The following is an 11,937-nucleotide window of genomic DNA, read 5'->3' as shown; positions in this document are numbered from 1 at the left end:
GAACCATGAAACTATTTTTATTGTCAAACTCCTGAATGGTTAAATAATGACTGGCTTTCACAGTTTGCCTCTTATTTATTTTATTATCTAGTTGAGCTACTAAATTTAGCTGTTAACTAATAGACTGTCTGTTTGGGGAAATAACTTATTTTCCACTCCTGCACTCAAGGTTTATGAAAGTCTGACTGTAAATATATGAATATAAACATAGCGCTGCTTGTTGTAATCATGTACATTTTTACTTGAACCTCCATGTGGATTTGGAATATGTTTATGAATAGAGCTTGTTTTAATGTAAATGGGATCAAGCAGTAGCATCGGTTTGCTATTCAGAGCATCAGACAATATCACCCTGCCTGGAAATACTTCAATAAGAATTTATCCATGTACCTAATATTCAAACTCAGATTTTTTTTGCCTTCTAGTTCCCTGTTCTCATCTCAGATTTTATTGACTGACAATGAACTATATGACGGTGTTAAACTAAATGCAATCTATTCTGTCTGGTTTTATCACTGCATACTTCGGGTTTCAGCCGAGCAGCTATATGAAAAGAAATGGTATTTTTCCCCCTCTTCAATGGCAGCCCAAATAATTCAGAGTGCAAAAATCCTGCCAACAGTTCTCAAGCCAATTCTGTAACTCAGAAGAGAAATACATGAAGATTAAAAGAAGATTCAAGTTTGATAAAGCATGGAACATGTTCTTCCTCAGCCTTTTCATGTATAGGAAAACCTGGTATCCGTAACTAAAACAATTATTTCTAAAAGAAACAAACAATAAAGGGATTTTCATGCTTATTAAACTACATATATGGGCACTTGCCATAAAAAAAAATAGAGACAAATCGTGAACAAACCCATGTACTTTAAACTAACCTGCATGTTTCTATTTATTTTTTAGAAATCTATAAATATTTATACACTTACCTGCATCTTAAGTGCTTCAAAATAAATGTATAAAATGCAGGGTTTGCAAATGCGTTATGTATTTTACCTGTCGCGTTTGAGTCTTTGTTTCCTAAAGGAACTACACTATTTCCACACGGATTGGGAAGAGCAGTAGGCAACGATATTACCGAAAAATATAACTTAAGTCTTGCCCCACTCTGCTGTACTCCCAGCACAAATAGGATGACATGGTGTGAGTATCAAGAACACAAGAGATGGCACAGCCAGGTTGTTTTGATATTTGTGTGAAGAACAAATTTAACTCTAAATCTCTTGGCAAGACCTTGCTTCACCCACATAATCTGGAGAACATCCATATGTGAGCCTTGTCTAAGCCTCCGAGAAGACTGCTGCCCTCCTGCTCGTGTCCGCCAGCACTCTGATCTGACTTTCGTACTTAATCTGATCTAATCCCGGCCCGCATTAACTTCATCTGTGCAATGAAACCTGGAGTATCCAGTCTAATATTTGGTGAGGAAGGCATTTACTAAATTACTTGCTGAAATCATATGGTGGTGTTTAGCTCCTTATTTTAATCAGATGATGCATCTCTGAGGCACATTACCAGCGATTAGTTAGAGACCCTTCTCTGTCCTTTTTGGGAACAAAGAACTTTCCTGAAATTAAATGCTATGAGAAATGAAGCACCGTTGCATTCTGCCGACAAACAGGTATATGAAAAGGAAAAAAGTCGACTACACACACTTACTCCAGTGCTATACAAACCCAGTAACTTTTCTGAAATAAGAATTCGCTTAAAAAGCAAAACATATATAAAAAAGAAGCCTTAGAGGAATATTTTATCAGAAGCTACATAAAAAGAACATTGTTTAAAAAGACAATAGACAGCTTTATGCTTCCCTTTGCCTTTTTCCTTTAACTATTTCTCAGTAAGGTACAGAAATCCGCTGCACTGAGCTGTCCTGGGAAGTCCCCGTTTTCAGAATTTCGTCTCTCACAACAGTTATGTGCAACAAAACATAAAACAGCTTTTTCTGTTTTGGACATTTAAAGGGTCAAGAGCAAATATCCGTGAAGGAAAGACAGATTAATTTAAAAATATCTAAATGAAATTTGCACTTTTTTTTTTTTTACACTGTCTCCATTTATGGAGACATATGAAGACAAAAATTTAAGAACGCACCGTTTTTAAAGTTAGCGTGCAGCAAATATAGCACATCACAATTCTGAAAATCCAGGATGAGAAAAGGCTTACGTCACTAATCAAACCTAATGGCATTAATCATTACACAACATCCCATATTGTAACACGTATGTACATTTCATACATTAAGTGCTGTACTCTTATTTTTTTTATAAGAATTCTCTTAGAATCAATGCTGCCTGTGTAAGTGATATAAAGCCTATGTCTACAAATATTGCTGTCCCATAGATTTAAGAAACAGACTGTGATGGCGGAAGACAAGGTTTTGAAAAATCTTTTTTTCCTCAGGAAGATCTTCCAGGGAGCAAAAAACATATCCCCTTATATCAATAGTCAGATCTTCCCTAAGAAGTAAGCTAATTGAGCTGTTTGTGTTGATAAACTCCCTTTTCTCCAGACTGTTCCTCACTGAGCCATAATTATTTGCAATTTGCCTAAGTCGACCATTTACTGATACGTCAAGCATGAAACAGAGGCAATTCCAGAAAATGGAAATGCTTCTCAAAATCAATCTTTGGGAAATAATGTGGTAGAAGTTACTGTGTGATAGAAGACTACCTTATAACTGTCACATGGAGATGAATATTAATTTGTTGAGGTTAAGGTGGCTTTGTGCTTTATTTGTTGACTTTGCTTAGCCATCAGCAAGCAGCACAGTACAATTACCGCAGCAAAGCTATTTTTCTAACCCGAGTTTTATGATTTTTATGTACTTACCAGTCAGCACACATAACAATGTCAAAATGTCCTTCCAGTTGAGAGACATCTGTCTCATTATCCCATCGTAAAATGCTAGAGGAAAAAAAGATTTGAAAAAAAAAAAGAAAAGAAAAAAGGACTTACATTTTTCATCTTGAGATTTTTAAAGTATTAGTATTATTCTTATGCGACACGGGAGTGTTTTAAAAAGTACATGCTTGTTATGTTCAAAGCTCAATATAAAAATATTATTCTGTACATTTTTAAGGTTTTAAACCTCAAAGCTGAAGAGCTATTTTTCTTTATAACAGAAAGGCGATCCACACGTGCTCTGATGAGTGGATCACCAGCAAATATTCATTTCTAAATTAGTGGCATGTGTACGGCTTCCAATTTTTACCCCTTGACCCCACTGCACGAGGAAGTGAAGTCGAAGCATCGCCAACTGAATGAAACGTGGGTTTGAGGCATAGCTGTGAATTCAGGGCGCCCCGTTACATCTGGCAGGCACGTCAGTGGTGCTTCTCACTGATGAAGAGAGCCTTCGCTTGGGCTGGAGGGAGGAGGGACGGGGTGAGAAAATGCCAAGCTTCACCTCAGTGCCAGCTCCACTGCCTCAGGCAAGCTTAAAACCACAGCAGTGCTGACTCTGGCCACTCCGGTTCTCTCACAGGTGCCGAGTTGTTTAACTCTGAGGTCCCCTGCACCAGGCAAAAACGCAGCTGTGTACAGAGTTCTGCTCTGATTCTAAATGCTGCTGATTCACGTAGCTGCCATGAAGAATTTCACTACTTTCCTCCTGTTTAAAAAACAGCACCTAGTACTGGAATTTACTGCATACGCAAAATATCATCACCCAAAGATCTGAAGCTGCATTCCTATTTCTACGCTATTTTTTAAAAAAAATCTACCCTGTTTTTTGTTTTTTATCACTTCCTGGTTATTTATAATAGAAAGTAGATAAATATTTATGGGGAAAGCACTTGTGGGGGAAGGGTCTAATCTGATCTTGTCAGGTTGTGCATGCTTATCTCAGTTTTGTATGAGTCCTGACCAAATAGACCCTTTAGTCTTCCCGCAGCTATAATCTACTCCTGGTTAAAAGCCATCTCCATTCACATCCCACTCCTAATATTTAGCTGAGAATCAGTTATAATGTGCTCATTCACAAATGTTCCCTAAGTACAGGAAAAAATGGAATTTTTTACATCAACTACACTATACGTAAAAAAAGCTCGTAAATACGTAGACAGACCCAGAGCCACGAAGAATTAACGTACCGCGGTAAGTGGGTACATGTGCACAGACACAAAATTTGAGAGAAAAATGCTTTTAAAACGTGGGAAAGGGGAGGCCAGGTTGGTTGGGAAAGCTTTGATTACGAGGGGCTCGGTGTGACCGAACAGATCAGAACTCATTAGCCCACTTGCCCTCCTGGAATTTACTGTGACAATCCAAAGAGGGGGAGAAAAAAAAAAAGTAGATTAATTTAATTTTTCCCCCTCAAATTGAAAGTAATCCAGATTTTAGAAGCTGAGGTAGCTGTGCACACTGGCACGCAGCAGGCATCCAGTAGTGGCAAGTGACAAAGGAGAGTTCTCACTCTCAGCTGCTGGCTGCCTGCTGGCTACCAGCGGCTTTTTCAACCCTGTTTCCGTGGAAACTTAGGTTAGAATGGTGAAAATTAGGTAAAGGTAAGTTTTGTGGGTTTAAAGCACGCACTCTAATACTTTAAGAATCCTGCAGCAGAACTGGAAATTGGTAGATGAACTGTGAGCCTTAAAAGGCCACCTTTGGTTCTCATTGCAACAGAAACAGAGATCTGATCGGTACCGCTACAGGGATTTGAATGATGATTTTTTTAACCCATGTATTTACTACACTTCACTATGCAGGTCGGAAGGCAGCGCAGGGGCCACCTCCTGGAAAAAAAAAACCTCTCTCATGTTACTGTCAGGATCCCGCTGAGCATCCAAAATACAGCATTTTCTGTGCACACCTACTGGAGGCACAAAGGAGGTTGTGTGGGTGGGTAAAAGCTCAGAAACCATAATGCTGAGGAAAATATGAAATTGAGGAGTTGCCAGGAGCATGAGCGGTGGTGCAGTGCGACTGGCATGTGTGCTGTTCGGAGGAGAGAGCTAAGGGCCCCACATCCAGCCATAAGCCGGCCTTCCTCCCTTGTCCTGATCTAGCGCCAGGGCTGCTCTTGGTCTCTAGCTGCGTTACAGCTGCAGTCCTGGAGACACGACAATTACGCAAAGGCCAGTGATAAATGTACACACAAGACTTTCAATAGCAACTTCGCCATACATTTTCAATAGGTACAGGAAAATCCTTATTCCTCTGAAGAAATAACCAGGTAAACTAAAGATTTCTATAAAATAAATACCAACAGGACTCTGATCTCACTCAGGATTCATGGTGGGAGGAGATGCAACTACAAGCTGTGTATTTTTACCCATGCTATCTTTAGCCAAGTGCGAGTATGACTCGTAAGGGAAGCGTGGCGAGAGTACGTGAAACTCAATATGAGCTGCAACATCCAAAACAGTTTTGGTAGCTAATTCTGGGCCACCGCATCTACACTGTCATCTGTTTAATGTGCCCACAAATTTTCACAGGCTGCAATCAAACATCTGCACCTGCATACCAGGGAATCAGGAACAATTCTGTCCGGAGTCAGCATTACTACATCATTAACGCTGATGTCAGAATCAGGGCTTTTGAATTCTAGTGCTAATGAAAGGCATGAATTGGAGTCAGGACGTGTATAAACACCACCAACTAGCCAGGCGAGTTCTTGCAGTCCAAACACAACTCCTGAGTGCGAAGCGCAGAAAAATCCACTGATTTTGCAAAACGACTCCGAGAAAGGTGATATGTGCATGCAAATGTATGTGGTAAGGGGATGAGGAACAACAATTTTCTCAGGGATTAGTAAGGATGTGACTTAATGGTCAGACCTGAAAGAAATACCAAAGGCACTGTGAAGTAAGGGATGCTGGAATTTCCGTTCAAAGAAAAGCACTGCGAGGAACCCAGAAAAGCGATAGCAACAGCAGCCTGAAGGGCTTGGTCTTTACAAAGTTCCCTTTAAGAAAAACAGACACAAATGTGAAAACACCGTACCACAAAAAGTCTTCTAAATGCCGCTCGCTGCAGGGCGGTCGGACTAGAAGATGTTTCAGGGTCCCTTCCAACCCAGCCCATTCTGTGTGTCTGAGTCCGCACTGAGCGCAATGGGAAAAAAGTGCGAGCCTTGCTAGCATCTTCCTCTTGTTCCCTTCGCAGTGATGCTGAAGTAGGGGACAGAACCCACTTTTTTCTACAACCACTTTTCTACCAGCAAAACAAGAACTTTAAACACTGCAATATTTTTATGTCTTTCTTCTGAGGGAAGACACTTTCTTCTGAGGGAAGAGCTGAAACGATTTTGTAAATCTGAAAAATGTGCTTTACTCTGTATTTCTGTCCAAGTCACACCTTCAATAGCTTTTTTGTTAAAAAAACCCACCCCCCCAAAACACAACGTGTTAAAGGCTGTGTGTAAAGCCCACTCTTGACATTATTTTACTCAACATTATTTGACTCAATAATGAATTTTTTGCAATTGAAAACTGAAGGCAATTTGGTTTCAGCGGAAAAGGGTCTGTACCCCACGGGAAATATAAAACAGTCTGGGAGCTTTTTCTGGCTACAAGAAGAACATTAAAATAAGAAATGAGATAGGGTTCGAGGGCAAAACACTGCAGCACTGTACAGCTGACAGTGGCTGAAACTTGGCTGCTTTATGGCCTGTATCAAATTAATTTGACCAGTTTTCTGAGAAGTACCTGCGTCACAAACCTACGACTATAATTAGCAATCTTGGTCACAGTCCTAGCAAAAAGTACAAGGACTGAATGAGCTTTGGAGAATGAACTATCCTCTCACAAGCAGAGGTGGCTTTTCCAGGTCAGGGATAAAACATACTACCAAAATAGTCTGAGAAAAGATGCACTGATGCTTCAGTTTCCTAGGCAGTCAACTGTACGCCATTCTAAAGCAACAAACTCATTTAAAAAAACCCCAAACAACACACAACACAAACAATCAAGGCATTTCTCCCCCGATTTATCTTTTAAAATAACAAGCCAGAAAATGTGATTATAAAAGAATTACAATAATAATAGAAAAAAAAATCAGCTAAGAAAATCGAGACTTTAAGTACCACCAATGTACCACCCCCAAATATCCTTTTGTATTTCAAAGAAAAAAAAACCCCAAAACAGAACAAAATAGCAAATGTTGCAGGGGTAGTTATGGCAGCCAAGGCTGCGCTTCCCCTGTACAGTAATTCTAATTTATGGAGGATAGCCTGACAAATGTCGACACTCTTTTTCTTACACTGGTAAAATATCTCAGCAATCTACAACAAAAGAACTGATTTTACCAGGTTTTTATTTCTCATGCAAAATTCCTCGTTACTATCATTATTCAACCTCTGTTATTCGGTGTTTGCCTTCCCAGTGTGTCTAGGCAGGTAACTTAGATGAGCAAAAACGGGTTAAGTCTCTGATTGTTAAAACTTGAAACATTTCCAAGTCCCTCTGAGATGTTCTTGTGATGAATGGCATAGGCTAGGGTAGCTCTCAAGTCAGCAGAAAAGTAGATAAAGACAAAAAATCAAAATGAAAAGAAAGGACAAAAGACACAAAAGCCTTACTTGCTTCAAAATGTATAAGTAGTTTTAATAAAGATAAAAAAATTTGTCCCACTTAGCAGATGAACAGCTACCAAGAACCCTGATCTACCCACCTCTTCTTTTCATATTTTAATTTAGCCTTCAGTCTTTGAAAAGCATTATCATCGGTAAGTACATGGGTTCAGGTAAAAGATTTTGTCTGGGGGTTTATATGACTTTCGCTATGACATTAACCAAGCAGGTTCATTAACACATTAACAAAAGGCATCATGAGGATGTTTCTCCACACCCTGATCTTTGTTTGAGACGACTCAGTTTGGTATAAAGATCAAGAAGGTGGATTTTAATTCAGCGACAGAGGCAACGTATACACCTATCATTACAACTCCTCTGAGGAGTCTTGCGAATTTCCTTACTATCATTTCCCCATCTTCCTCCTTCTGTTCTCATGAGGTGGCTCTTAGTTCTCCAGTGTCTTTCATCCTCTGCCTTTCCTATCTTCACTGCTCCGCTTTGCTTTGTGCACTCAGGCATGCCATAGCTCATTCCCTACGGTGCATACCTGGTTTGATGGGACCAAGGCGAAATTTTCTACTACAGGTACCCAACATCAACCATTCTCCCTTTCCTCTCGTATTTCTAAGTGGTTTGAACATGATATTTACAATTGCCAAGGGACGTTTCCTTCCAACAATTTCCTTGCAGGTTTCAGCAACTTCCGTGTCATTTATCTACTTTTGTCGAAGTACACCCATGACTTTTCTCAGCTAGGCTCAAAATCTGCACTTTGTCCTCATTCTCCTGGACCTTTCTTCTCTCTTCAGCTCAGTAAAATCTTGCTGTTAATCAGAATTTTTAATTCCACTATTTTCTGTTTGGGTTTTTTTAATTGTCTCCTACTATTTTTTCAATGTGCCCTTCTAAAGATTATCTTCAAATCTTTCCCACGTTCCTGATAATTTCACAATGTTCCACCTGAACCTCTTCTTCTTCTGAATTGTATTTCTGGCTGATTTCATCCATAAAAATAAACCAAACTACTCACTTCTCTACTTCACGCTGTGTATTCAGACTCACAACTCAGTATGTTTCATGGTCTCAGTGAGTGAGAAGCTCATCACCTCTAAAATCCAACAAGGTGGTGTTGTTACTACTTCTCTTTGGGCTCAACCATTTACTCCAGTCTGAGAACTAGGCTTAGCTAAGACCTTCCTGTATATTTGCACACCTCAGCTCTGTTCAGATTTTGCTTATTCACTCTGCATAGCGTCTCCAAGAAGTTTCTTTTCTACCCACTCAACTCAAACTCTTGACCATGACATCAGCACTTATGTCTTACCATCACAATAGTGTTCTCTCTGCTTTTGGAAAATGCAGTCTTGCTCTATTAATATTTATTTAGCAGGCTCCTGCAAAGATTGTTTTTCATGCCTACCACCTTGATCTTGTCACCTTTCTCTTTGTACTCTTCCAGGTAAGTTGCAAGTCTTCTTTGTCAAATGCTTCATAACAGTTCACTTCCCTATTTTTTTAGCTCTCATTCCATATTGAAAGGACAAGTCCCTTCCTTAATCAGCCCCAATGTCAGTCTACATCCTCCACCGAACTTTTCAAGCAAACACCTTCACCATTTTTTTCCACTGTGTTATCCATGAACATTCACAAACTTACTCCATTATCCTTGAAACTCTCCTCTAAAGCAGCTGCTCTTGGGCCTCCAACTCTGTCCATCATGCTGACTACCGTTCTCCTCGTTATCCCTCCTCACCATACCATCTCTAGTCTTACACCACAGATCCTTTAACACCAACTGCCTTCTTGCTCTGTGTTTACACAATGCCTGGTACAACAATTCATCATAAAAACTCATCACATCAATGTGGTAATACAAAAGAAGAAAAACCACCAAACCCAACTGTGGATCCCTTCTAACCTGAGATATTCTATGATTCTTTCTAGGTTTTCCTGCTTAAAAATTCCTTTTTTAAAAGTGTATGACAAAGTTATGTGTTTCCCTTATTTCTTATTCTGAGAACGTATTTTCTCTCCTTTATTCTGCACAACAATTTTTGCTAAAATTCAGACGAGAACATTACAGCTTTGTCTTCAAAAATAACAGTCCTAACACTTACACATTTGGTGCATATCATAAATTTTTGGGACATAATGAACGCACTGCATGTAAATACACCACAGCCCAACATTCAGCATGAGTGTGGCTGTTTTTTTAAAAGTGAGAATATCCTGTATAGAAATGTTTTTAATAAAAAATACCACTAATGTTAGTGAATTTGCCTTTTTGCACCCCTCCTCTACATCAATGAATTCTAAATCAGTCTTTATTTAGGAGACCAACTCCTGTTTGTTTTTAGCAAGGTTCACGTAGTAGATGATGCACAACGTGGATGGTTCTCACATTCTAATTCAGACTGATACGGTCTAAAAAATAATTAATTAAAAAATGCAAGTCAGCATAAGCAGATGTGGCATGACTCTACTGGTAGAATTAGTGAATGAAAGCTTTGTAAAGGTTTGTTTTGTGTACAAATATGAAGGAAAAGACGACAGTTTCTTCCTCTGTGGAAAAGTCTATCTGTGAGTATGGGGAGGATAATCAAGGGAAGAAGAAAAAAAATTAATGTGAAGTGAACCAGGCAGGTCCAGAAGGACCGAATGGGAGGAACAATTCAAAACAGCAGAGAGGATGTAATTCACAGGTGCTTAAATTCTGAGGGCAGAAGAGACCATAATGAACGCCCAAGATTTCAAATTTCTGTATTGAGCCTATATATCTCAGGAAATTAATACACGTTTTGGAAAGATATCCAACTTGGTTTAAACACATTCACTGCCTAAGAAACTATCGCTTCCCATGGAAAGATCATTCTCTCTGTCAAATCTCATTTTTTCCTAGACTGAATTTGCCTAGCTTCAATTTCTACGTCTTGTTATGCACTTGTAAGCTAGATTAAAGAGTGATCTTCTGTTAAGGATTTTTTCTCCCCAAATGAGACTTTCAGATCAAAATCAATTCATTTTTTAACAATCAAGTAATTTCTTTGCCAAGTTAAGTAAACAGAGCTCTTTAACTTTCTCATTCCCACACCCTGATTCACTCCTCTTCCTCTTTCCTGAACCCCATTCATTTCCAGTATCCTTAGTTAATATTTGAATAACTGAATATTAACAAAATAAACAAAGATAACACTGTAGAGCATAATTTTGTCAAAAATTCAAGTTTGTCCCAACTTCCCTATGTCTGTAGCAAAGATGAACCCACAGTGCCCGAGAAGGAGAGTGCCTGCTGGAAGTGTGTAAAATGTACTTGATGCTGGCCTGCTAAGGGAGAGCCAAGGTAGGCAAGGAAGGGTGGTCAAAGGTAAAACGATAGCAACGTGGACCAGGAAACAACGCACAAGCTGGCTATCAAGATTTCAGGGGGTGTCAGGGACATCTTCAACCAGATCAGGTTGCTCAGAGCCCTTTCCAACCTGACCTGGAATGGTTCCAAGGATGGGGCTTCTACCACCTCTCTGGGCAACCTGTGCTGGTCTCTCGTCAACCTCAGTGTAAAAAATTTCTTCCTTATATAGAGTCTAAATCTCTCCTCTTTGAACTCATTACTTGTCACTACGGGCCCTGCTAAAAAGATTGTCCCCATCTTTCTTAGAGGCCCCTTTAAGTATGGAAGGCTGCAAGAAGGTCTCTCCTTGCCAATAGATGCTGTCATGCAAGAGTGTTACACGAGGATTCTGGAAAAGTAGTGGGAAGAAAGTGGTTCCTCTAGGGTTGCTAAGCTGACAAACACAAGTTCAATAAATATCTTTTCTGCAAGTTTGGATTTAGCAACATTCAGGTCATTTTGATGAATGAAAAGCCTTTATTAAGGCTGACGTTGATGGAACCTGTCACATGAGCCGTTGAAATCAGGTAGGTTAGAAAATTGGCACATTTGAAGAACACTGTAGCAACGTAAAATATTCACACGTTGGCAGTTACAGAGAAATAGGTAATTAATACAAGAACACAGTCAGGATGATACCGTTCAGCGTTGTCAGTGGGGCCTCACCCACTGTTATATTGGATTACTTTTTTCCCCCCCTCTTTTTATATTTAATTCTGGAAGCTTGTAAATTCATTTTATTTGTAAGGAACTCTACGGTCTCAGGTAAGATTGTAATCCGTTAACCTTTAAGCAGAAGGGGTTGTCCCTTTTGGTCACGCACTCATGATATGGGTTCTAATGTTGACTATAGGATGAACACAGAGTATTACTACTAATCAAATCAAAGGGGGCCTCATGCCACAAGCGTTTCTCTCACTGACTTGCTCTTCTATGTCCTCGTTTAAACTCCTGTGTGGAATGTAGTCACTCCGAGACAACGCTTAGCAAAACAATGGAGTTGTCCACAGCTACAACTCACCGCTCCCACATC

The 11,937-nt window shown here is 39.6% G+C and overlaps 1 protein-coding gene across 1 annotated transcript in view; it reads right to left on the bottom strand.

The window, feature by feature from the left end:
* Positions 1–11,937, bottom strand: part of CAMKMT (calmodulin-lysine N-methyltransferase) — a gene marked incomplete at its 5' end in the record, with an annotated part of 171,828 nt that overhangs the window by 13,007 nt on the left and 146,884 nt on the right. The window contains one exon of the mRNA XM_010134923.1: positions 2,833–2,907. Coding sequence (XP_010133225.1) covers positions 2,833–2,907 — 75 coding nt within the window. The remainder of the gene's footprint in view (positions 1–2,832; positions 2,908–11,937) is intronic.

The sequence above is a fragment of the Buceros rhinoceros genome, unplaced genomic scaffold, assembly GCF_000710305.1.
Source record: "Buceros rhinoceros silvestris isolate BGI_N320 unplaced genomic scaffold, ASM71030v1 scaffold2344, whole genome shotgun sequence".
In the NCBI taxonomy this organism is placed as follows: Eukaryota; Metazoa; Chordata; class Aves; order Bucerotiformes; family Bucerotidae; genus Buceros; species Buceros rhinoceros.
Note: the sequence above shows the minus strand (reverse complement) of the source record. Positions and strands in the feature narration are given on the sequence as shown.